Source organism: Rhipicephalus sanguineus, chromosome 8 (genome assembly GCF_013339695.2).
Source record: "Rhipicephalus sanguineus isolate Rsan-2018 chromosome 8, BIME_Rsan_1.4, whole genome shotgun sequence".
Taxonomy (NCBI): domain Eukaryota; kingdom Metazoa; phylum Arthropoda; class Arachnida; order Ixodida; family Ixodidae; genus Rhipicephalus; species Rhipicephalus sanguineus.
In genome coordinates this window covers 53,768,155-53,795,646 of record NC_051183.1, presented here as the reverse complement: position 1 = coordinate 53,795,646, position 27,492 = coordinate 53,768,155, and the positions used below count along the sequence as shown (strand labels likewise).

Below are 27,492 nucleotides of genomic sequence, written 5' to 3'. Positions count from 1 at the left end.
GGGGGGGGGGGGGGAGGGGGTCGATGTTGCCGATTTGAATTTTATGCGGAACATCACGGCGACGTCAAACGTGCACGTGGGGTGTCCATACAATTACTATCGCAATAGAAAAAAGCAGAGGTGAGTTCTTCCCACGTCTGCATGTTCAGGTATGGCATATCTCCAGCATTTGTAATGAAATCTAAACATGCAATGACTATTGTGACAATACACAACAAGGGTCACTTGTACAAATTTTATTCTCATAAAACATTATAAAAACAGTGCTTATAAACAGTCCAAGCAAAAAGCTGTAAGAACGAATTATATAAAATCCACAGCTTCTATGGAAGGTGTCATTGCAATAAAACCAGTAGGTGACTGTTCCATGTCAGGTTATGGCCAGTAACAGCGATGAATACTGTTGGCAGACGTGGTGAACTGCACCTCATTGACCAACGTGTCCATGACAAAGGCAGTGTTGACAATTGAAGGGCATATAAAGAAGCCTTGCTGGTAGAAGCAAGGTGAGGCAGCTATCCCTTCTCTGCCTCCCAGGGTGTGCACCCACGGCACTTTGGCAGGGGACATTTTCCCACAGGCTCGTGACCTCTGCTGACCTGAGGAAGTGGCAGCCAAAATAACTTTCTTCTGATGTCAGAAATGCATAACACATAGGCTGCCATATCCATATCATTGGCAGCTGCCCCTTAACTTGACCACCATGATGACAGTACCTTTAGGATCTGCAATAAACATACATCATCAGGAGTCAAAACCAACCTGCCCACCTATCCACTGTGCTGAAATGTTGGCACCTGCTCAGGTTCAATTTATTGCATTGGTGTTTCTACATAGCAGCAGTGTAACTTCACTATATAATACTGTAAGAATAGTAATTAAAACATCGAATGCAAACAATACATATTTTACTCAACAAAAAATTAGGAGTCCAGTGTACAGCAGAGTTACATTTGTCAGGAACACAAGGCAAGGCAAAACGTACAAAGATGTAAACACAAGGTTAATAAGAATATGGATGTCCCACTCTCAATATTGCCTTGAGATTTCATTTGGCCAACAGAAGCCCGGTGCTGCAATGCTGATGACTTTTGCGTTGAATTCTATTTCAAGACTCTAGCGTTTGTAATGAAATATAAACATATAATAACTATTGTGAAAATACACGACAAGGGTCACTTGTACAAATTTTATTCTCATAAAACATTATAAAAACAGTGCTTATAAACAGTCCAAGCAAAAAGCTGTAAGAACGCATTATATAAAATCCACAGCTTCTATGGAAAGTGTCACTGCAATAAAACCAGTAGGTGACTGTTCCATGTCAGGTTATGGCCAGTAACAACGATGAATACTGTTGGCAGACGTAGTGAACTGCACCTCATTCACCAACGTGGCCATGACAAAGGCAGTGTTGACAATTGAAGGGCATATAAAGAAGCCTTGCTGGTAGAAGCAAGGTGAGGCAGCTATCCCTTCTCTGCCTCCCAGGATGTGCACCCACGGCACTTTGGCAGGGGACATTTTCCCACAGGCTCGTGACCTCTGCTGACCTGAGGAAGTGGCAGCCAAAATAACTTTCTTCTGATGTCAGAAATGCATAACACATAGGCTGCCATATCCATATCATTGGCAGCTGCCCCTTAATTTGACCACCATGATGACAGTACCTTTAGGATCTGCAATAAACATACATCATCAGGAGTCAAAACCAACCTGCCCACCTATCCACTGTGCTGAAATGCTGGCACCTGCTCAGGTTCAATTTATTGCATTGGTGTTTCTACATAGCAGCAGTGTAACTTCACTATATAATACTGTAAGAATAGTAATTAAAACATCGAATGCAAACAATACATATTTTACTCAACAAAAAATTAGGAGTCCAGTGTACAGCAGAGTTACATTTGTCAGGAACACAAGGCAAGGCAAAACGTACAAAGATGTAAACACAAGGTTAATAAGAATATGGATGTCCCACTCTCAATATTGCCTTGAGATTTCATTTGGCCAACAGAAGCCCGGTGCTGCAATGCTGATGACTTTTGCGTTGAATTCTATTTCAAGACTCTAGCGTTTGTAATGAAATATAAACATATAATAACTATTGTGAAAATACACGACAAGGGTCACTTGTACAAATTTTATTATCATAAAATATAATAAAAACAGCGCTTATAAACAGTCCAAGCAAAAAGCTGTAAGAAGGAATTATATAAAATCCACAGCTTCTATGGAAAGTGTCACTGCAATAAAACCAGTAGGTGACTGTTCCATGTCAGGTTATGGCCAGTAACAACGATGAATACTGTTGGCAGACGTAGTGAACTGCACCTCATTCACCAACGTGGCCATGACAAAGGCAGTGTTGACAATTGAAGGGCATATGAAGAAGCCTTGCTGGTAGAAGCAAGGTGAGGGAGCTATCCCTTCTCTGCCTTCCAGGGTGTGCACCCACAGCACTTTGGCAGGGGACATTTTCGCACAGGCTCATGACCTCTGCTAATCTGAGGAAGTGGCAGCCAAAATAACTTTCTTCTAATGTCTGAAATGCATAACACAAAGGCTGCCATATCCCTATCATTGGCAGCTGCCCCTTAACTTGACCACCATAATGACTATACCTTCAGGATCTGCAATAAACATACATCATCAAGCAGGCACGTAGCCAGGATTTTTTTTCGGAGGGGCCCAAGGCCTAATTGTTCGAAAGAAAGTTTTTCCGTGGTAAAAAGAAAGAAAGTTGCCCGGAAATATAGAAGGCGCTTAATTATTAGAAGAAAATGAGAAGAGAGTGGAATGCAGCACAAGAGGCGAGTTAATCCACGATGGAAAGCAAGTTTTTGACACTGCATTAAAGCTAGTGCGTGTGCACCAGAAAGAATGCTTTCCAACCAAATAATCTCGACCAAGAAGGGCCATTCAGAGTCAGAGACGGAAAAAGGAATCACAAAAAGAAGAAAAAAAAAGGGAATGGCGTAATGCAAGGGAATCGGGCGCCCACTTACGTATGCGCGACAAAAAAAATAATAAAATGTTGGACATTCTCTCTACCGAACTTCTCACACCTCTGTTGTAACAGCAGGCCTGTGAGAAGAGCATGAGTCATTTTATGACACCAATTCTTAAACAACGAACAGACACATTCAGGAAAACAACTTTATTGGACAACAAAGAACCAAAACACGGATGCTTTCATGACACAAGAGATGCAGAAAGCTAACATTCATTTTAGCAAGCAATTTTAAAGAATGGCATTGCGAATGGTTTTGCCATGTTGTAAATGTCAATGCAAAAGAAAAAAAAACGAACACGAAGCCTGGCCGAAGAAAGTGGTTCACGCTGCAATTTTCATGTGTCGCGGTTTCTCCATAAACACAGCGATAACTTCGTCGACACTGACTTGCATCTGATGAATGGACATTAGGGCCAGGCCATTAAGCCGCTCTTCAGCCGTCCGATTCCTCAAATATGTTTTCACTCTTTTAAGTGTCGAAAAGCTGCGTTCTGCAGCAGCTGTACTCACTGGGAGCGTTGCCAGTATCTTGAGGTGTGTGTGAACGTTCGGGAAGAGGGCTTTGTCGCATTCAGCTAAAGCGTCCGTCGCAAAGCGGGGAAGTTCCTCCTCTTGCATGGCTTGCCATTTAGTTTTCCAGATTTCCCATTCACCTTTTAGTGTAAGGATATGAGCTGTTGTCATATCACTCAGGTAAAAATCGAAGGACGGCTGCACAGATTCAAATTTGCCTTTGGAGGCGTGCTCTGGCAACACAAATTGCAAACTTTGAAGTGTTTTCCGATGGTTTGCAAAGCGCCGTTTGAGGGAAGCTTTCAGGTCATCTATGTACGGAATGAACAAGGCTCGCCTGTAGTACTCTTCCGCGAAACTAGAATCGTAGTTTGCCCGGTATCTCTGTTTTCCTACCACCCGTGGAATCTTGCACTTCACTCCGAACTCCGCCGCTCTATCTTGACATAGAGAAAATATTTTGCGGAATTCTGCCTCCGCGTTAGTTCCCATCTTTTCTAGTTTAGTCAGCACCAAGTAAACCTGCTCCAAGGCGACGCTCATGTCAATAGATGGGCTCTGCAGATACACAGTCAAGTGGTGTGTAAGGCCTAGGAATGTCTCACTAAAAGCGAGGCATATAAGAAAGTTGGGCGAACAGATTCGCTGATGGAGGCAATAAGTGGTGGACGCTGTGACTTTGTCACGGAAGGTGTCCATGAACTCTTCAAGTGAGCGAACTACCCTGGAAAGTGCTTCTCCAAACAATGCGACTGAATCATGACGTTAAACCCACCTTGTTTACAATATCGGCGCAGCCGGCCGAATGACTTTGTAGACGCTTTTAGATGCTTTTTCAGGACTGCTGTCTTTTTGGGTGACAGCCGAAAGAAAGTGCATACTTCACTAATTGTGCCACAGGCCCGTCGAATGTTTTGGACAGATGAGGCGTCGCTCAAACAAAGGTTCAGAGAGTGCGACGAGCAATGCGTGTACAAAGCCAGTGGGAAGTCGTGCCAGATGAGCGCCTGTACGCTGTTGAATGTCCCACTCATCGCTATTGCTCCATCATATCCTTGGCCTCACATCATGTTCAAGTGCAGGCCAAGATTCAGCAGCTCCCTTTTCAGTGTGTCAGCTAGGCTAGACGTATGATGTCGTCAACAGGTACGAAGCAGAGGAAATCTTCCCGAATGCTTGAAGTAGTGGGATCAACGTAGCGTACGCACAACGAGAATTGCTCGGTTTGGGATACATCCGTTGTTTCATATTCCAGCACCGAAAAAATCCAGCCTCGTTTACCTGTTTGACAATTTTATCTGGTACTATAAGCTTTTATCTTGTATATGCGAAATAATTTCATTTTCAATGTGCGGGCTGGAGTAAAGAGCATTGCTGCCTGCTGTGCATATGTGATCGGCCAAAATGGTGTCTCCTCCATTCGCTCTATAACGTAGGAGCGCCCTGAAATTGCCGTCGTTCTGTAAGGGTTCTTCGAGAGAAAGATGCACCGAATCCTTGTCACCTTGCAGCACGAGGTCCTGACGGCCACACAGTACAACTTTCTCGACAATCGCGCGCAACTTTGCCTTGTTGTCTTTGAGCTCGCCCTTTGCTTGCTGACTAAGCTGTACATGGACACTGCTTGATTTTCCTCTGGCGACTCCGAGAAAGCACTCCGCGCCAACCGTTACAGTCTTGTGGTATTCAGTTCATGCATGATTCTCGAATGTCTCAATGGCATCCTTCCACTTCGTAAACGGAACTGTTATGAGGTTTCTGCATGACTGGTGAGAGCCTACACCCATTCCGCTCTTACGACAAAAAAGTACGCAGGTTTTGCAGAAAGCTCCCTTCCGCACGTGAGAAAATGCAAGCCACTCATATTGCTGCAGCCAGTGAAACTGAAATGTGCGCCTTTTATCGTTCTTGGCGACCGAGATTTCAAACTTGTAGCTCGGTGGTGGCATCCATACGGTAGAGTATACCCGTTCTCTGATGTCCTCAGCTATATCAGCCTTATTGACAAACATTCCGATGTCATTATGACAAAAAGAGCTCACAGTTTCCAAACCGTCCTCGCAGTCATGCGTTCTCTCGGCATTCAAGTCTGCAGGTGCTGTGACGTTTTCACCGTGTTGCAGGCGAGTTTTTGTAGGTGTTCGAGCACCTCACCCCACAGCAATTATTAGACATCCCTTGAAGTTTCGGCCACCACAGATACGACGAACGTTGCCTATTTTCTTACGGAAATGCAAACAACGCGGTACCACACGTACAACGACGTAACAACGGCGGTCGTCAGCTGCTTACTTTCCCGAGAGTGATTAGCAAGTTCGCCACCTATGGCGCTTCCGTCGACACGCACTAGGCATATAACTGGAGAGCCGCATATTCGCTAACTCAACAGGTGGGCGTCCCAACCGTAACAAATTGTTTACCCTCTTTACTCGTTCCGCCATGCGTGCACCTGCCCGACGACCGAGGCAGCGGACAAAGGGTGGTGGGGTTCGCAGAGGCGCGAGTGGGGTCACACGGGTTAATGGGCGTCGAAGCCGTCACATTCTGTACTAAAGTTCCCTTTTCCAAGCTTGTATACAGTGCCTTGGGCTGTCTCCTTCGGTGGACGGTCTTGAATTTCTCGGCGAGTGTTGCCGTGCTTTTCAAATAAAGGTTCTTTGGTAGCAGTTCTTGGTGAATTCCTTGTCTAGCGTTTGCTTTTCATTTGTTTAAATGCGCACGCCACTACTTGTACTTGTGCCTCTATATTCTTGCATTAATGGCCGACTGTACGAATTTCGGGGGGGGGGGGGGGGGCGGGCCCACCTGGGCCCCCCCTTGCCTACGTGCCTGTCATCAGTGAAGTACAGGTCTCATCTACACTGAGTGACAATGGGTTATTGTTGCTGACAAGCCCCACTGCACATACCTTGCATGACTCTGTGCTTTGTAATACAATTTAAAGAGATGCTAACATAGCTAAACCTCGATGTAAAAGCCTGTAAATTAAGAAATACACTTTGCTTTAAATATACTTGAAAAGTGTGAGCCAGGCACGCATGAAAAGGCACATAACAGGCACAGGCACTTGAAAGAGTGCCTTCTATCACACTAACAGGAAAAGTTAATTTTTTAGGTGTGCCAACATGGATTACTCAAATCTGATACGTTGTCGCACTTGCGCAAAATATTTTTCAGTGCAGCTCATCAATTTGCACAGATTATATTGATGTTGCTTGTGTATAAGATGATTTTTCAACATACTTATGGATTACTACTACTACCAACATGCCCAAACAACTTTGTCGTATTTTGTATTACGTATCAAAATTTGACTTTCTATGCAAGGTATAGTCGCCAAAAAACCTCTTTTGTTATGCAGACAGGGCCACAAAAAGCTTAAAGAACAGGGCGTATTGAAAAAGGAATCGTCCATAACAGTTTTTAAGAATCAGTGCTGACTAATCTGTGTGCGAGTGACGACACTTAATTTCCTACACTGTCAATGAAGTCCTCATCATGATGGCTCCACAGCATGCAGAAATCCAAAACAGAAGCCCACCCTAAGCCTCATCAGTACTCCCCAACCCTCCACCAATGCGATGCCACACGGGTTTGCAGTCCCCCCTCCCAAGACAGAATCCTGCCAACACTCATGTGCCAATTGATGTAAGCGCAACTATCGTGCTCGTGAATTGCCACAGCTCACCACCAAAACTTCTTGTGTCGCCCAGAGTGGCCCGACACGGAATTCCATGCTCACCAAACCAATACTCAAGCTCTCTACTCGATCCACAAAAGGGGCAAGCCTCACTCCAGAGGCCAATCGCTGTGGGAAAAGACGTACGCGTACCACCTTGGCAACAGCCCTGTATTGCATGGTTCGAGAACTGCGTTTGCGAAAACGGCATAATAGTCGTTCCGACTATTTGACCACTCGCGATGCAAAAAGGCTTCAGAAAGAAGACACAGAATAAAAATCGCAGGGCGGCATGCTACTAGTAACTGACTCATTTTATACAGGAAAACATATTTCTAAATTACTGTCCTAATAACCAAAGCATAATGGTCAATTGGAAGATAAAAACCAACTTGAACTGCATTGTCCTGCAAATTCTACTCTATTCTGTAGTCTTTTTCGCACCGTTTTGTGTCAGGAGTCATAACCAACCTGCCCACCTATCCACTGTGCTGAAATGCTGGCACCTGCTCAAGGTTCAATTTACTGCATTGGTTTTTCTACATAGCAGCAGTGTAACTTCACTATATAATACTGTAAGAATAGCAATTGAAACATCAAATGCAAACAATACATATTGTACTCAACAAAAAATTAAGAAGTCCAGTGTACAGCAGAGTTACATTTGTCAGGAACACAAGGCAAGGCACAACGTACAAAGATGCAAACACAAGGTTAATAAGAATATTGCCTTGAGATTTCATTTGGTCAACAGAAGCCCGGTGCTGCAATGCTGATGACTTTTGCGTTGAATTCTATTTCAAGATGGTTGTCCCAAACATATATATAGCACGCAGATTCGCGAGCAAAAACTCACAGGGTCTGAATGAATCTAAACCAACTAGCCCGACTTGGTGCTCTACTTCAGGTGCCTTATGCATTCACGTGAGGCGACCCAAAGGCAAAAGTAATCCTCACCATAATGATCATAAACAACGTCCTCATTGGAGCTAGAGAGGTCACACCAGCTTTTGCATCGCACCTTGCGTTTTCAAGACCAGCACCTCTGTTGATGCTGTGGAGTACGTATAATGTCCGTAATGACGTTGCGCACATAAGAACACCGCGGTCTGCATAGTGTGAATAAGTAGAAGTTCTAATAATAATAATATCTGGGGTTTAACGTCCCAAAACCATGATATGATTACGAGAGACGCCGTAGTGGGGGGCTCCGGAAATTTCGACCACCTGGGGTTCTTTAACGTGCACCTAAATCTAAGTACACGGGCCTCAAACATTTTCGCCTCCATCGAAAATGCAGCCGCCGCGGCCGGGATTCGATCCCGCGACCTTCAAGTAGAAGTTCTGCGCACGCTTTGTATGTGAAATGTGGCGTTCTTATGTACCAACGGTGTTACGGACGCCTACGTACATAGTACTAATATCGTACTCAATTATTCGCCTCCATTTTCTTTGCACTTTTTCAGTTATCGTTGAATTGTTATTTGTTACGTATCAATGGAGCAACAGTGCTGTTTAACATGCAGAAAGTAACAGTGCTCCAGTTACTATAGAATCTGGGTAAACAAAAATTGCTTATGTGAGATTGCTCTTTAAAGGGGCCCTGCAACACCTTTCTTAGTTATATTGGAATAGTCTCATTATTGACGTGTGACTCTTCACGAGTCATATGCCGCAAAAATTTTTCGAATCCGTCAAGTCTAAGTGGTGTTACCAAATTACAGAGATCACGTTCCGCAGCTTTCTCCCTCAACTCAACGCCGCGAGCGCGCGGAAAGATAGGCAGCGAGTCGAGGGAGGCAGCGCAGAGGAGCGAGGCTCCGCCCAAGAGCGCCGGCGGAGTTTTTTTCTTCATTTTTTTCTCTCTGACGTCTGGGCGCAACCACGTGGTCTGTGCCGCCACTTCCGGTCGGCTTGCGTCGTTCTCGTCGAGCGGAGCCGTATCGCGCGTGCTTGAAAACTGCGCGTCGGTTTGGTGATGTTGGGTGTGCACCTCGAACGCCGTAGTGTTTTCATCGCTCTGCCAACCATGGAAGCAAACCTGCGCGCTCGTTTGGAACGAATGACAGCTGAAATCGATTTCGGCCCATACTCCGATACACCGCCTCGTAAGACGGCACTGGCAGACGACCCCGAAGCGCCGCCATTACCGGACGCCAGCATTGTTATCGGAGACACGCTGCGCCCGTGCCTCGGTTGGTCGTGAGAACGTGCCGACGATGCAGTTCTCAGCTGAAGAGGCAACACTCGAACGGCTGCCACTCTCAACGGCAACCGGCGATGGTGAAAAGCACAGAAATATTCACGTTTTCGGCACTGCGCATGGCGAAGAAAACGGAACCACGCAACTACGAGCAGACGAGCTGTCGGTGAGACCGGAAGTGCTAATATTAATGTTTGTTCGGTGTTTTTAACGCGATAACAGAATATAAACATACATATTATCTACTTATTGAACTTAACATTAACAACGAAAGTAATAATGAGGGTGTTATCGTGATTATAACATCAGCCAATGGTGGAACTGCCGACAATCGCGTCATATTTTGCGGACTAATACATCATTTGTTGAGAGAAGAGGGAGCGATTTTCAGCTGACTTTGAGAATCTATTGTAAATTCCAGGCCGTGCGCATCGCTATAATATTTGGCTCGCGTGTTCTCGGGAGCCTCGACTACCGATCGGCAGCGCTTTTTGAGCATGCTCGAAAAGTGTTGCAGGGCCCCTTTAAGAGGAATAATTGCCTCTAATTTGCTGGTTTTTTATCGTCTGCTGCCCCCCCCAAGAGATCTTTCCCAGTAAGTGAAATTCATAAAATGGAGCATATTTTCCTGGTCCCTTAAGGTTTCATTTACTAATGATATTCTATTGTACATCAATGAAAGAGTAACAAGTTACAATTTGAAGTTACCCGAGAAGGTAACTGGTTCGCAGTAACGCGTCACCAGTTATTGGCTCCTGCCCGACTGTTTGAAAAAAAAAAAAGCTGCTGCAATTGGTTACTTTGTTGTCCATAATGCGTCCAGATGGCTGACTTCTCAGCAAATGTCAGCAGAAGACGAACCAGGATAACTGGCCTTTCCTCTCCATTCTTACAGGCACTGCCTCAGGCGCTGCATTGAAAGGTTAAAAAAAAAAGAACATGTTATGAGTGCTTTGAACCTGGAGAAGTATAACCGCATTAGAGTTGGAAGTTTCAACAGGGAAACTTATCGCTCTTACTGCAAACAAGTGGCATCATTATTATTTCGTTACTGTACGTAAACGTTATTTGAAATGTCAAACCGAAACAATATGTAATATTTAATGGCAGATTAATCAGACGGTAGGACAATCACATGACCTGTTAACAACACATTAAAGAGCACAGTGTCAAAGGAATGTAAACACAATGTTCCACTACGAGTTCAAAACTAAGCAATATATAGTATTTAACGGCCGATTAATCAGATGGTAGGACAATCAAGTGACCTGTTAAGAACACAATAAAAGGCACAATTCCAAAGGAATATAAACAATGTTCCACTATACGAGTTCAAAACTAAAGAATCGCTACTGCAGGCTGTGTTTTTTTTTTTACCACAACAATAAGTCCAAAGAAACTTTGCTTCTTGGTAAAACACCAATATGCAATACGCTAGTGTCACAAATTATGAGTGGCCATTATTGGCAAACACGGAGAGATATACCAATCCCGGATATATCGAACTCGGATATATCGAATTATTGGCTATATCGAACAGTTGAGAAATCCCCTTGAGAGAGAGAGAGAGAGAGAAAAATGTAATGCGGAAAGGCAGGGAGGTTAACCAGAAAACATATCTGGTTTGCTACCCTGCACTGGGGAAGGGGTAAGGGGAGACAGAAAAGTTAGAAAGAGAGGGATGGGATAGGGAGGGAGGGAAGCACAAACGCACACACACACACACAGGAGTGTCACAATCGTTCAACGAGGCGGGTCGCTCGCAGAAACTTCATCAGCGCCTTCGTTGCTTTCTGGCGTGAAGCTCGATCGTTCCGACATTCCAAGATTGACTGCTCAGAGAGCGGCTGGTCGTCGAGGCGAGCAAACACTGCTGCGAGGGATTGTCTCTCAGAGCTGTATTGAGGGCACTGACATAAAATGTGTTCAATGGTTTCGTCATTGTCACAATATTCACATGCAGCGCTGTCTCTCATTCCGATGCGGCACGCAAAGGCGTTCGTAAAAGACACCCCAAGCCACATGCGGCAGAGAAGGGTCGTCTCGGATCGGGGCAGGCCAGATGGAATGCTGAGTCGTAGGCATGGATCCAGGCGGTGAAGACGGGTGTGGAGAAAACCGGGCGTGTTCCACATAGACCTTGCGACATCAAGCGCAAGCGTATTAATCTTTGCTGCTGCGTCGCTTCTTGACAGTGGGATAGGTTCTATCACGCCATTTTCGTGAGCATTCTTAGCTGCATCGTCGGCATGCTCGTTACCGATGATGCCGCAGTGGCCTGGCAACCACTGAAAAGTTATAGCATGTCCTTCGTCTATTATTTGATGGTACAGTTGTCGTATTTCCAGCACCAATTGGTCTTGAGCCCCACGACGTAGAGCAGTTCGAAGACATTGCAGAGCTGGTTTCGAATCAGTAAAAATGCCCCATTTTTGTGGCGCTTCTCGATAAATCCTGCGGAGTGCGCTGCGGAGTGCCGCAAGCTCCACGGCTGTCGATGTTGTCTTGTGTGACGTTCGAAACTGTATGTTTTCGGCTCTTGCTGGGAAGATCACAGCTCCTGCAGATCCTCCAACAGTTGTCGAGCCATCCGTGTAAAGTTTAACATGATCTTTGTAATCTTCGTGCAACATGAGTAGAGTCATCTGCTTCAAAGCTGGCGATGAGAGCTCCGCCTTCTTGCGAATCCCCGGCACTGTCAAGAGCAGTTTTGGTCGGTCCAAGCACCAAGGGGGTGTTAGAATCCGTTCCGGAGGCGTGTAGGCTGTTGGAAGGCACTCTCGGTAAGTCAATATTCTCTTACAGAAGGAGGTACTCGGTCGATCTTCTGGAAGCGAAGCAAGATGGTGGGCAGGGGCGCGAGCAAGGTGCCTAATGTGAGCTCTAAGCACCTCCAATGTAATGTGCACCGTGGCCGGATGATCTTTGGCAATTGCGATGGTTGCGGCTGTTGATGTGCAGCGTGGTAATCCAAGACAAACTCTGAGTGCCTGGCCCTGGGCGTTTTCGATCGTGCGTATACTGCTTTTGCAAGCGTTCGTCAGAACCGGCAAGCTATACCGCAGGTATCCCAGAAACAGCGTTTTGTATAGCTGCAGCATCGCGTGCACTGATGTGCCCCACGTTTTTCCTCCGAGGAACTTGAAAAGTTGTGCGATGGCCGTTAGGCGCTTCTTTAGAGTGGCCACATGGGGACTCCAGCAGAGGTTTCGATCGATCGTGACCCCCAAAAACCTGTGCGTCCTGGCGTAGCAAACATTGCGTCCATCGATGGCGATGGGATATGACGTCATTGCCTTCCGCGTGAACGCAACCAGCGCCGATTTCTCAGGAGAAAGCTCGAGGCCTTGTTCTCTAAGGTACGCCGATACTGAATTCGCTGCTTTTTGGAGCCTCGCACGTACCTGAGGGCGTGTTACACCTGACGTCCAAGCACAAATATCATCTGCATAGAGAGATATCTGCACGGAATCTGGTATGCGTTCCACGAGACCGATCAGAACCAGGCTGAATAGTGTGGGGCTCAATACACCACCTTGAGGAACGCCACGGTGTGTGTAATGCTCAGAAGTCGGCCCATCATCAGTTTGCACAAACAGTGATCTCATATGTAGGTAGCAACAGATCCAGCGGTACACTCGTCCACCCAAACCAACCGACTCGAGGGCGTCAAGTATGGCTTCGTGAGAAACATTATCATATGCTCCTTTGACATCTAAAAATAGTGCGACGGATAGCCGTCTACTCATTTTCTGGTGTTGTACGTAGGTCACCAGGTCAATGACATTGTCAATGGAGCTACGAAGACGACGAAAACCGGCCATGGCGTCTGGATATACTCTGTAGCGTTCTAGGAACCACTCGAGTCTGGCAAGGATCATTTTCTCCATCAGCTTCCCTACGCAGCTAGCCAGCGCTATTGGGCGGTATGACGTAAGCTCTAGAGGTGATTTTCCAGGTTTGAGAAGTGGAACCAAACGGCTTGTTTTCCATTCTCTGGGGACCGTTCCGTCTCTCCAGGACTCATTGAACACGTCCAGCAAAGCGCTTCGTGCTCGATCACCGAGATTGCGTAATAGGCGGTATGATATGCCATCCGGTCCAGGCGACGACGATCGATTGCATAAAGCAAGAGCCGCATCCAGCTCTTCCATGGAAAAAGGCAGGTCCATGTGCGGGTCAAGGGAATGTGGCGTGTCATCAGCAGTAAGGGCTCCTGTGCAAGTTGACGGGCCTGCAATCTTCCTACAAAAATCTTCCGCTACCTCGATATCCCTTCTACGTTGGAAAAGGGCCAAGGCTTTAAACGGAAAACGTTGTTCGGGAAAAATGCGTAGGCCTCGCACGGTTCGCCATATTTGAGAAAGTGGTTTGCGAGGGTCTAGAGACTCGCAAAACTTCGCCCACCGCTGAAACTCCAGTTTGTCCATACGACGCTGGATCTTCTTTGCATGCGCCTAGCTATCCGCAGATCTTGAATGGATTTTGTGCGTCGATATCTGCGCTCCGCACGCCGACGAATCGCACGGAGTCGCTCTAACTCCACATCCGTTTCTGAGGGCCTTGTAGAACATGTCAGCGTGCGCATCGCACTCTGCGCTGCTTCTTTAATCGCTTGCTCAATGCCAGAGGATAAGCCCTTTTCACAAGCGTGTTCAACGTTAGTTGTGAATGCTGACAGATCGATCCTCCGGACGGTTTTCGGCGGGTGGCCACTAGCAAAGCCTTTGATGGTGAGATAACTGGGGATGTGGTCGCTACCATGTGTCTCGATGTCTAAAAACCACCTAACGCTTGTGGCGAAGCGACGTGACACAAACGTCAAGTCCAAGCAGCTGCTGTACGTTGATCCTCGTAGAAATGTAGGACTCCCATCATTAAGTAGAGACAGTTCATGAGCCGACACAAATGATGCCAGTCTCCGGCCCGTGGCGTTGACTTTTGAACTTCCCCAGATTGGGTGGTGGGCGTTGAAGTCCCCTGTAATTATCCACGGATCCGGGATGTTCGCAAGTATGTCATCCAGTCTTTTTCGATCAAAACGGGCTGAGGGAGATAAGTAGACACCTACTAATGTGAAGGTGAGGGTTTTCCGCTTCACAGTCAGGCAAACATATTGGTTCTCATCATGAGGCGACACAGGTTGAATGATGTATGTAAGCTCCCTACGAATATACACAATGACCTTGCTGCTTTCGTTGCTGGTTTGGGACGGGATTGACTCGTAGCCGGATAGCCTGATCGGGTGTGATAATTTCGGTTCACATATTACGATGATGGGGAAACGGTTGGAAAACACGTACTGACGAAAATCAGAAATCCGTGATCTAAGTCCTCTTGCGTTCCACTGGATGACTGATGCTTCTCTGACCTCTTTGCGGAACGATTGTTGATCTCCTGCCATGGCTCTACACGAGGGAGGCGAGGACTGGGCTCAGCGCGTCCAACACCTGTAGCCCGCTTCGAGCGGTTGGAGTTCCCAGGCTTCTTAGTAGGTCTGCCATGACAGCAACGAGGGATCGCAGCATCGGGATGATCTGTCGATCGACCCTTGACACATCCTCAACAGGAGTAGACTCGGTGGAAAGAAATCCCCTTGAATTTCCCATGCAGAGGTATGGGGCTGGTGTGCACGTATATCGAACTCCCGCACAGAGAAACATCCGACATATCGAACGCTGCGCCGCGCCACACTCCAGGGAGTGCATCTTTCCTAACAACTGTTGGTCATTTTCGGCCACGTTCTGCCAAGTTTCGATCACTCTTTGTGCGCGCAGGTGACGAAAAGGCGGTGTCGTTGCATTACGTTGATCTGGATGGTTGCGCAGCGCTTGCGAGTGCACCGGCTCGTTTGATGCGCGATCTGTAGGTTGTAACGCGCGTGCATAGCGTTTTTCAAAGGGGCCGATTGCCGAAGGCACCAAAATGAGATGAATGCGGAGATACTCGGCAGCCTCGTCGCGATGTTCACACTCCCTTCCCTGTTCGTGGCATGTGGGCCCAAAAATCACGGCCTTCGAGATCCGCAACGTCGTGACGTATATTTTGGCGTTTTCGGTTATAAAATACACGTCTCGGAGGCTACGCTTTTCTTGCTTTTCGCGCCAAAGCAGCGGCTGCTTGCTACAAAGCCACAAGTGCCATCGCCATCGCCAAGATGTCGACAGTGGGGACAAGGTCAATCTTGGTGGGGACTTGTTCCTTCATTGTTTGTGGGTTGCGTTGTCTCTTGCGGCTTGAGGACTCGTGCACTTCTCGCTTCGTTCCTGACAAATCCTCATTCGGGAGTCGAACTAAACATTGACCCACTCATAGCGATAAAATGATGACTGGTGCTTGTAACAACGTCACGCAAAGCACCGTCATGAACTGTTTCCTTGCGGGCTTTGGTGCCAGGTGACGACTTTAGGTGCGTCATGACCGCTGACAACTTCGTACGGTGCCTCAGTGAATTTTGCGACTTAGCATTTCTGGGCACGCTCTCGGACGGAAGTACAGCAAGCGCGGTGCAGACGACGACGTCGCTGTTTCTGACTGCATCGATGCCGCGATCAAGGCTGACGTTGCCGGTGCCGCGGAAGTGAACCCGTGCGGTTATGATGTCAACGCCGCCGCTAAGTCAACGCTGCCGCTAAACAACCTCTTACCGCGCTCCAGAGGTTGGGCGTTCAGCATCAGTCATCGTTGTTGTGGCCGAAGGTGCTGAATTTGCTTATTTGGAAAGCTTCACTGATATTTAGGATGACTTGATGAACTTGACGGTGCACAAGAAGCAAGACAAGTTTACGGACCATTTTCGTGCGAAATAAAGTGTGGTAACTTGCAAAAGAAGTTGCCACCTTGTTATTTAGCATACTATTTGTGAGCGAATCGTCATGTTAGCGCTTGTTACGAATTCCGGAAACTGTTTTGAGACCTTCAATGCATTATTATAAGCTTTAAATACACATATTTTATATTTCGAATTATCGATATATCGAACTATTTCGCGATCCCCTTCAAGTTCGATATATCCGGGATTGACTATAGAGATAATGCCTGGAGAAAAAAGAAAGAGTCGAGCATTGCATGCTGTTAAATGCACTATGTTTAAGATTGCGAGATGATCCTACTTTGCACGATTAAAGGAGTACTGACAAGAATTTAAAAAATTTTCGGATTGTTGCTCTAAATGAAAATACTGGAGTCGAGAAACCTAAAACGAGTATTGTGGTGCCTGGGAATGCATCGTATATATTTTAATTACCGCTACCTTAAATAGACACTTTCGGTTTCGATATCGAGGGGGCGGTTTCTCAGTGACGTTTCATAGCAGTGTGACGTCACGGAGATATGTAAACTCGCGGCGTACTAGCGGCAAATCCGTCATCTGTTCGTGGTGCACATAAACAACAATGAGTGAATGGTCGTCCAGTGGCCCTGACAGTGATTTCCATGATTTAGGCTGCATGCAGGAGGCAGAACTCGCAAACTCGGGGGAACTGTCTTGACTCGTCGGGATAATGTCCATTGCAGTGTGGCTGGTTTGCAGATGCTCAGCGGCGAAAACTTCAAAGTCAAATTGAAATACTTTATACGCGTTGTCTGACTCTGGTGTGTGGACAGCGTTGACACTGCATACCAAGGAAATGAAAAATGTCCCTTTTGCGATGTCTCAAAATCGTGTCAGTACTCCTTTTAAGCCCCAATGGTAGATCAATCAAGAGGCAGTCATCAATAAAATTGGAAGCAGGGTGGTGACAAAAACCCACACATTATTAGTTGTAAAATTGATACCACACTGTCAGAAAATTCTGCAAGTACCCAAAAGAATAACAGATTGGAGCAAGCACAAACTTTCAAATAATGTCAAGTTACCCTACTTACATAAACAGTGCAGAAACAGCCTGAAAACATGCCTATGAAGTGTTTCCTGTAATCTGTGCCCTCCTTCTATGCTGTAACAACAAGCTTGGCCAACCACCATTGTATGCGTACGTCAAGTTGATGTTGCACTGCAAGTGCACCTGCGATGAAAGTCCAACTACATAACCTACCAGAATGGTCAGCTAAAAAGCAAAGTGCCCTCTCGCGTCTCGTCCACAGTGTAAGTACACTTCACAAACCCTCAGCTGAAAAAAAAGACCTGCTTGTCCCAGCTTCTTGCATTTTCTCACGCATTGTCCATCAAGAGTTTAAAGCACATGTGCCGGACTGCTGTACAACGTTTAGTCATTTTAATTAGTCCCCGGTGATTATAACCACTGAATGGGACGTTTGCACCTCCGCTATCAACCAATCCTGATCTTCAGTCTTTCCAAGTCGCAATCTCTAATATTGTATAACGAAACTAACCCATCTTTCATGTCAATAGTCCATTGAGAGTGCTATAGATAAATAATAAATAAAGTGTCTTACTGCTTAGTGAAAGGAACAGTGCGTTTACCGAAGAGGACAAAGAGAGGCACTCAGTAGACAAACACAGCGCTGGTTTGTCTACCGTGTGCCTCTTTTTGTCCTATTCGGTATCTTTGTCCTTCCCTTCATTATGTTAAACCAGCCAGCCCAATCAGACACTCTGTGTTAAAGCTATTTTTTACAATTCTGTTTGGTTCCTTAGCTACAGCTTAGATTAAAGGCTTACCAAACAGAATCTGGCGGCAGTCTTCCAAGCTCAGTATTCGCAGTGATGGGAAGTTGGTCATGAGTATCTCAACCGCCTTGGCTTCAAGTTTACTGCATCGGTTGGCAAGGAACTCCTGCAAGAAGGACAGCCACTGAGGAACAAGCCGACATGAAGCTTAGACCCGATTCACACAGATGTGAAACGTTTCGTTCACGTCATTACAAAAGCACCGCCGTTTGTCACGACGAAGCATTTTCTTGCTGCTTTCCCTAAAAGAAAGGGACGCTGGTTACATTAAGACCACCGGCCTCATTGGCATGTCGTTTCTTCAGGAGAAACAAGCAAGAACAACCTCATGACGGATGCTGGTACCATGATGGAGCATCCGATGGCTCTGTGAATCAGGAGTATCAAAGACTGCGTATGTGAAATTTTTAGCTGGTGAGCGACTTTTGGCTTATACGTCAAAGGTCATATACACTGTGGACTCAACCAAGCATACTTTGATCGTTCTTGTAACAGCATTCAAGTGAAACAATCTGGCAGATCCCACACACTGTGGGAATCTATGTATGCGAAACAGCCAGCAGAGAGCTGCATACATCACCTTGTTTCTCTTTGAGGAAAATCAAGTCATTCATGTCATGACATCTAGTTCACTATATAGATGGTCATGCATGCATGTGTAGCGAGAAAGAAGACATGAGACGACGGCCGACGTGGCCGTGTTGTGCTCGCCACTTAATTCCAAGGGAAACGGCGGAGCGGCGGTGGCTGCTGGTGTCCAGACCAGCCAGGGGCGTGAACGCATTCTTTCCTTCTGGCTCGCGCCTCAAGCTCTAGGCATGAGCTGCGCGAGAGGCGCGGCTCAGTGGCGAGAAACATGATCGTGATGAAAGGTGATGATGATGGTACATGCATGTACAATCTTTTATATAATGAAACGTGTATTCTGGTATATACAATGCATGACCTGTCATTTATGTTCGTCACGCACTCATGCATGCCATACAAATTTTGGTGTATATCCAGTTAACTCTTTCCTTACCACGCCACTAGGCATCGTTCACCGGTGAACGATGATTTCACGCCGCTATTTTTCAACAACCGCCGTGCGCTTCGACATGAAGCGCCATCTAGACGATTGTACACACACTAGAATTGCTGTTTCTGCACGGTTCGCATTTTTACCGCGAGGCGGCGATTTTTAAAGGGCGCCCGCGTTCAAAGGTTGAAGCGCACGTGAGCCGCGCGATGGTGTTGACATCCGAAACGACGCGCGCTCGGAAAAAAGCAATTTCGCTCGATGCCGGCGCTTCGACGAGCAATCTTTTAGACTTCTCGAGCAGTGATGAATCAGACAACGATGTGGTGACGTCGGATTTCAGCTCCGATGAAGAAATTTCACCAGATCAGCCGGAAACGTCAGCTGTTAGTCGCGAGCAAGTTTCGTTTTCACTTTCGCTTTTGTTTGTAGTGTTCTGGAGCCGGCTGACTTGCTCTGTATGTGTCCCACATATTATTATTATTATCTTTAGCGTGTCTACTTCACTTGGGCATGTCGTGGTGCCTCCAGCACAAAGACGCGTGGACTTCCGACCCCAGAGGGACGCGCGCATCTGGGTATCGACCTCGACATGACGCTCCGCAGTAACTCGCATCGGCTGACGAGAGCGCTGGATTTTTTCCGCCTCTTCTTCACGGCGGAGGTATGCTTTTCAAGTATGCGTGGGCCCACATACTTGAAAAGCCGAGATACAGTGAGAAAGACGGATCGTGGAAGGAGGTGACGCCAGAGGAGATGGTGAAGTTTATTGGACTCTCGATGTACATGGGGATATTAGAACTTCCGCGTCTAAATTTGTACTGGAGTACGACTAAATTGCTTTCGGGACTTCTTCCGCCAAAAATCATGGCAAGGCAGCGTTTTACCGCGCTCCTGGCCACGCTGCATGTTTCGGATCCCGAAACGAACGGCGAACGAACTGTTTTGGTGCCTGGCACACTGATCTCCTTGAGTGAACAATTTATAGCTCGAGAAGTTCTTGAGCTAAAACTTTCGTTTTTTCACTCCTACTCCACTACGCTGTTTTAAATATTTTGCATCTCTCATAATTTTTCCATAATTTTTTACTCTGAAGATATAAGTCTAATATTATGACGTTTGTTGTGAACGTACTTAATTATTTGTGTTTGTCAATTTTTGTTATATATTTATATCTGCCATTTCTTTCGTCGAATGTACCTTTCAAACTCTACATTTAGTACTTGCATTTTGGTATGTAATATTGTGCTGTAAAATTTTATTTCTTGAAAAAAAAAATCTTGGCTAGGACCAACTCAGAACTTCACTATTTCGCTATGCATCAAGTAATTTTTTTGTAACTCAAAGACAGCTTTATCGATTTTAGCCATTTCTCTAAATAATGTTGCCCTGTGATTAATAAACATTTTGTATATTTCGGAATTTCTCAAAAAAATGTTTTGTTGGAGATGTGGCTTCCTTCCTAAAAATTTTTTTGAAAAATTTTGATTTTTTTTTTTGTATAGGAATTTTCTTGGCCAAATAAGTTTTTTCTATTGTTTTAAGATAAACAGCATTCAAAAGTACGTTCATTTGTCTTTATTTTGATGTATTGCATGGCACTGTAAACCTAGTAGCAACGGCACAGAAAATTCCTAGTTGCAACATACAAAAATAGGCCAATTTCCCCGTGGTAAGGAAAGAGTTAACAAAACGGCTGGAAGTGCACCAAGACAGTGTCAGGTAAATCATGCAATACATGACATGCATTTTATGATTTGCGTGTTAGGACCTGTCATGTATGTTCGTCTTAGTCACATCATGCAATATAGCAGTTTTGGTGTATATCAAGCTAGCGAAACGGCCGCGACCGTACCATGAGCATGGCATCTAAATCATGTCCTACCCAACATGCATGTCATGATTGTCATGCTACCACTTGTCATTTATGTTCATCATACAGTCGTGTCACGCAATACCAATTTTGGTATACATCCCATCAATGAAACATCCTGGAGAGCACAAAGTCTTAGGCGGATGGATGGATGGATGGATAGATGGATGGATGGATGGATGGATGGATGGATGGGTAGTTGGCTGGATAGACCGACGGACGGATGGATACGCTCAAAGTCGCAAAAGTTCGCTAAGCATTTAAAAACAGCTTTATTGCCGTAATGACTGCTAATAACACTTGAGTCAATGTTTGCAACATCTGTCATGGGTATCCCCATCCATTTTCTACCACGTATTTCTTCATGTGTAGCGAAATTTGTTTTAAAAAAAGATCTCTCTGTCAAGGCACTGAATTCTTTTATAGACCATATTCATTGCACTGTCACTATCGTGACAGCGTTATGCTGCGGGCAATGCAATGATGATAACATCACAACTGATGTTTCCTAATGGTATGATTTTCTTTGTCATCTGTAATTGTTGTTGTAGCATATCGAGTCAGTACAGCTAGAAATGTTTAAGGTGGCACCTGCAAGTTCCCTTCAAGTGGTTCGTTAATATTTGATGTGAAAAAAAAATGACCACATGAAAAATATGGGTCTCCTTTCACGGCATGCTCTGGACCTAACATAAAACTTGGCAATGAAAGCGTTTGATTTTGACATCTCCCACAATTGCACCACGCTACATGAACCGAAGGTAATACAGATTTGCAGCGTGCAATTACATAAGCACCAAGATGTCCCACTGATTTGAGAAACTTTTTCTTCTTCAATCAATGTGCCATAGGCTGTTTGTTACCTACTCTTCTGTACCTCTGTATGACTTACTGCAGCTATGAAACTTGTTATCCCTCTATGCAATGTATTGCCCAATTCAAGGGAACGGTATTCACTTATTTGTAGAGTACAGCACCAGGACTTCAGCAATTTTCCATTCATATGTGATCACTAAATGTTTAGTTTGCCTATGCTTCAAGCGTACACCAAGGACCACCGTTCCTTTAATGCTTTTGACTTGCCATAGATGTGAGAGACATGCTCAAACAATAGCCTGCATGGCTCTTGAATATCACGGTAGACAGGTAATAAGGAGCGTGGCTGAATGCACACAACTGCCACACTGCTAGTGCCACAGTATTATGATTGAGCACTAAGGTATAGATCTCTCTCAAAACAGCCAAGCTGGGCAGCACAATCAGGAACAGTCAACTTACCTCTATAGTGTGACGGCAGGGACTGTTGGCTAAGGCGTCCAAACCCCGAGTAGTTATCTGCATAGGGCAAAACAAACCCTTTCAGAGAACCCCACTGAAGGATATTCCTTCAAACAAGCAGGGCACGTTGTGAGACACCAGTTTACCGAATTGCTGCTCTCATTCCCTTCAGTCATACAGTCACCCAGATATAACGAACCTTAAGGAAACAGAGAAAACCCCGCCCTAGCACTCAGTACAGATGGCTAACCAGCGATACTGAAATGTGTGGCCCCGGTATTTATCATGAGCTGGGATCAGTCGAAGTGTTCTGTGTTGTAGCTTTCGATTTCTCTATCACCAGATTTAAGAGACGTGCGCTTCAAACTTGGCATTTGGTGACGTTACCTTAAAGGGTATTAAGAACACCTAAAGGATTTTATGGGTGTTGTGGTGGGTATCATCCCCAGCTATATATAGTATTATGACAAAACCTGAACAGAAACTAGTGCGAGCATTGCTTCTTCTAGCATTGCTTCATCATTAAGTTTTGTGCACTCACAGACTGCTACACATTTACCCGCCTCCTCGCCACACGCAGCTTCACTGTAGTATAGTTCAATTCATTGCTAATTCGATGTGAGGTATAGGCTCCAGGTACCGCACTTCATGTCACAGTAGCTTCGTTCCACCATTGGTATGCTTTACCGCACTACATAATGTGCTGCCAAGAAGCTTGCTAAAACAAATCCATTTTTGTGAAGCACAGATGAAACCCTCACTGCATGAGCTACAGATATTTTGAGAAAAACGCAATGCTCATTTTTACGCCATGGCCACTGGGGCGAGGGGAAAAGATTCAACAAAAGAAAACAGGCATACCTAGCGTTAAAACTTGGGCTAGTTCGTACGGGATCATCTTCTAACAAACTGCGCAGCAGGACAGGACATCCGTCCGTGTGTCTCTTCGTTGTGTCCTGTCCTGCTATACAGTATGTCAGAAAACTGGCCAGTGTTTTTATTTATTGTTTCCCAGGGCTGCAGCAATGTCGCAGACAGCTCTGGAAAAGTTTTAAGACGTCAGCAATCTTTTTGGTACACAAGATCCACGTGTAATTAAAAAATGTGCTGTGTTCCCTACCTTAGCATGCTTTTCTGCATGAAACCAGTGTACTATCGTGCTCAGTATCAGCTACATCACGCGTGTGCGTGGCCGAGTGCTCTGCAAGGTTTTACAGTGGCAACGATTATGGCATATTTTCGAGTTATCGGGAGAAAGTTTGGCTGTCCATGCGAGCGCGCATCGCCTCCACTTGCCTTCACCCTCGCCCTTGTTTTGCCCAGTGGTGATATTAGCTTCGAAAATGACAACTTCGCAAGTTAAAACAAGCAAGTGGGGGAGATGCGCTCTCCACACACTTTGGTGATGTAGCTCATACTGAGCACGATAGTACTGTGGTTAAAGCGCCCAAGTGTTCCACACGCAAGTGACATTGCAGAAACTGAAATATAGTTATGTGCATACTGCTATCCTTTGTTACCATTGTATTCGCGGTTGGGCTAGGGTCATTTTCTGGGAGATTTATAGCTGGCCCGCATAATCAGCAAGATCGTTCGAAATCTGGAGTCTCATGCAAATCAGGAGTGTTAGCAGGTGTGCGTAAGAGAACCCTCTTCAGATTGCAGAACTGACTGACCTGAGTTGATGAGAAGTCGACGCATTGCAAGAAGCGGCAGTTCCGTCCCAGTGCTTTGAGGCCACCGTCACCGAAGTTCACACACTCATTCAGTTTGAGGACTGTGAGGAGTTTGTTCTGCTCTGCAATGGCTGCAAGCACGGTGTCAGTCACCGCACTGACACCACTCAGTTCAAGCCACCTCAGGTTGTGGAAGCACCTGACAGTTTCCAGGAGGCCTGAAAAGACAGATCAATATACATGGCACCAGATTCACGACACATACTTCGGCGGCAAGTCAGTTCTGCAGAGGCCTGCAAGATGGAGGAAAGTTTAAATAAAAGTTCAGACGCTCTTGCCCTATAGGGAAAATGTGCACAAGCAAAGCTTTGCATGCGCATAATAATAGTAACTGCTGGGGTTTAACGTCCCAAAAGCACGATATGACTATGAGAGATGCTGTAGTGGAGGGCTCCGGAAATTTCGACCACCTGAGGTTCTTTAACGTGCTTGGTGTGTGTGTGCCTGAAGTACTAGCCTTCTTTCTATCGCATTGTGCAATGCTCCCTCATAACTGTTCCCTTCCTCCATGCCAGGAATTGAACCTTCATCCACGTGCTTAGCAGTACAACAATACTGCAGGCAACAACGACGGTCATGTATTCATACCCAGGCAACAATGAAATGTTGCAACGTGAAATGCCAAGTGACCTTCATAAAAGGCCAGATTGCCATATCAGAAATGGCTGATCACCGACAAGCCCACGATCATTGGAGCATAAATTACTGTAAAACAGTGCATAGAAATATGCATAAGATTGGTGCACCTTTCTGTATGCTTGCTGGTGCTAAGTCTGCGAATTATAATAGCTTTGCTTAAGAGGCAAAAGTTGTAATCCAAACCCATTTGCAGGACGAATCTGTGAAGAAATCCATATTGCGTATTTTTTAAAGAAAAAAAGCATGCCAGTTGCTGAAAAATTCATCCTGGTACCCGATATTTGAACTCAGAACCAAAGCCTTTCCATATGGTCACTATTAATAAAACGAGGAGGATAGAAGAATGCAGCATGTGGATGGTGTTAAGACACTGAGTATAGTAAAAGAAAGCTCCTCAGCTGATGAAAATTTTGTCCTGGTTTGAGTTTGAACCCAAGACCAATGCCACTATATATTTTTCTTTCTGAGAAATCTGCGTGGATGTCATTGTATCTTCATGCTTTAAGAAAGTGGATGACAACATTTCTCTTTCATAAATGCATGTTCATGTTTGCCATACCTAGTATATGAGGAGTCGATTAATCTGCACTTGTATTGTAATCTTCAAGCATCAATGTTCAATCAGATAGTAAAGCAATCAGTCCAGAAAGGCGTAGGTCCCTCGTTGAAATCCCAGACCAGGACAAATCCTTCATGACCAGGATGACAGCTTCCCCATTAAAAGAAAAGACTTATAGAAAAATGCAACATCCAAAAAAAAAATAATATCTGGGGTTTAACGTCCCAAAACCACGATATGATTATGAGAGACGTCGTAGTGGAGGGCTCCGGAAATTTTGACCACCTGGGGTTCTCTAACGTGCACCGAAATCTAAGTAGACGGGCCTCAAACATTTTTCCCTCCATCGAAAATGCAGCCGCCGCGGCCAGGATTCGATCCCGCGACCTTTGGGTCAGCAGTCGAGCGCCATAACCACTAGACCACCATGCGGGGCAACATCCAAAAAAGTGTAAGGGAGAAACCAGCATGCACTTGGTCATCATACTTTGTGTTGCAGAAAGCATTTCAAAATAATTTGTCTCATACCAAGATGAATTTTTTTGTAAACTCAGAAGCTTGTCATCTGATCCAAGAGATCTGTATTTCCATTACGTGAATCTTACTCCACCTGGCGGGCTTCCGCAAAACTGACTCACCAATATCAGAAGAAATTGTCGGAGCATACATTTGTAATCATTATCAGTGTCGAAAAGTTGGTAGGTGCACACACGCAGATGGCACATAAATGACAGGCTTACGCAACTAGTTTCACAGAGCGAGTTGTCAGAAGGCACCGAGGAAAAAGTGAGCTTTTCCAGCTGCGTGCATTTTCTGACGTGAACGATGGCAGCTCCGGTGACGGGGCTCTCAGCCAAGTCTGCTTCGATGGACTTGGCGTGCAGCACCTGTACACAGCAGAACAAGATGTGGAGAAATTTGGTACACTAGCTTACAACATGTCATGATTACTACATCTCAGTTAAAAAAAAGTACCCTTTATATTGACCCAATGTTTCACAAAGTGTACACAAGAACACTGCCACGTAAATTGTCGATGTACGTACCACAGGTACCAGATGATTCTTAAACGACCGTCGCCTTTGTAGTCGGGTGTAGTAATAATCGGCAAGGCAACGTGGCAGCACCATGTGCCGAAACCATTCCACCTCCGAGAAACCAGTAAGAGCATCGACGCATCTGGAAAACAAATAAACTTCATAAATTGTTGGGGTTTAACGTCCCAAAACCCCGATAAGGTTACGAGGGATGTCGTAGCGGAGGGCTCCGGAAACTTTCACCACCTGGGGTTCTTTAACGCGCACCTAAATCTACGTACACGGGCCTCTAGCATTTTTGCCTCCATCGAAAACGAGGCCGCCGCGGCCGGGATTCGAACCCGCAATCTGTGGGACAGCTGTCGATGCACCATAACCACTAGACCACCGTGGCGGGTAACGAGTAAAGTTTAACGTTATGATTTGCTCAAAATAACAGTAAGCTGAGCCAGTTCGTAAGGATTCGTCGTGGAAGAAAATCACTGGTGCAAACACGGACACAAGATATCAGAACCAGATAACACAAACATTTGTGTTGCCCGATTCTCTTGTTCGCACGCCCATGCCCACATAATTTACAGTTCGTAGCACCCATGTTCAGTAGCATGGTTTGTACGGTTTTGTTGTTACCACCACTGAATCGATGTCCGTTGATACCACGGTTTTGTAAACGCCCAAGACCTTTTAATAAGAAACGCGAGTTATTCAAGCTCGCCTAGACATTTCCCTGGAGCTGAAAGGGTACTGTCCTTAATCATCTTGTGCATAAACAACACCGTTTCACCTTACTTTCCACTTTGGCTTGCATTAGCTTTCGAACCAATGCCGTAGCCAGGGGGGTGGATTGGGGGCTTGAACCTCTTCCCCCCCCCCCCCAACCATCCCACGAAATACTTGCATTTTGTATGTGTATATATATGCGCGCACATAGAAACACAAGCAGGGATATACATACAGAGAAGTCAGGACCCCCCACCACCCCTCGAAAAAAAAAAGATTGTCTGGTGTTGCTTTCGTTAGAAACAAAACGTAGACATACATGTCTTTCAGGAGGTGGACTTCTCGTCCACTGGAGCCACGGTGTTCATTCATTTCAACACGTCCAATCTTATGTTATTTGCTGGAGCTCTAACAACAACGACATTAGCATCACATCACTCTAAGAACACGAACATGGGCGCGTCCATGTTTATTAGGCAGTATTAGGCCCGTACTTGCATTATATATATTAAAAAAAAAATACCCCACAATCAAGCAATTGTAGCGTAATTTTAACTAGCGTATATGTATGCTTAAATTTCTAATAGGT

At 45.6% G+C, this 27,492-nt stretch overlaps 1 protein-coding gene and 1 long non-coding RNA gene across 5 annotated transcripts in view; both read right to left on the bottom strand.

The window, feature by feature from the left end:
- Positions 1-468: 468 nt before the first annotated feature.
- Positions 469-27,492, bottom strand: part of LOC119401904 (uncharacterized) — a 227,201-nt gene continuing 200,177 nt past the window's right edge. For both annotated transcript variants that reach the window (XR_007417112.1, XR_007417113.1), the window contains exons 2-3: positions 2,498-8,537; positions 469-589 (exon numbers count right to left, since the gene is read on the bottom strand). This is a non-coding gene — a long non-coding RNA (uncharacterized LOC119401904). The remainder of the gene's footprint in view (positions 590-2,497; positions 8,538-27,492) is intronic.
- LOC119401903 (protein AMN1 homolog) lies at positions 584-27,377 on the bottom strand. Of its 3 annotated transcripts, none has more exons than XM_037668906.2 (8): positions 27,223-27,377; positions 26,193-26,325; positions 25,892-26,033; positions 23,889-24,106; positions 22,213-22,269; positions 18,035-18,149; positions 10,212-10,321; positions 584-725 (listed from the first exon to the last, which is right to left on the bottom strand). In XM_037668906.2, the coding sequence occupies exons 1-7, from the start codon at positions 27,273-27,275 to the stop codon at positions 10,257-10,259; spliced, it is 783 nt and encodes a 260-aa protein (XP_037524834.1). In that variant the 5' UTR covers positions 27,276-27,377; the 3' UTR covers positions 584-725; positions 10,212-10,256. The 3 variants fall into 3 exon arrangements, 2 of the variants coding, with proteins under 2 accessions (XP_037524834.1, XP_037524836.1); XR_005185556.2 differs by lacking the exon at positions 584-725 and adding an exon at positions 924-1,679 and having other exon boundaries at positions 10,120-10,321; XM_037668908.2 differs by lacking the exon at positions 584-725 and adding an exon at positions 924-1,679.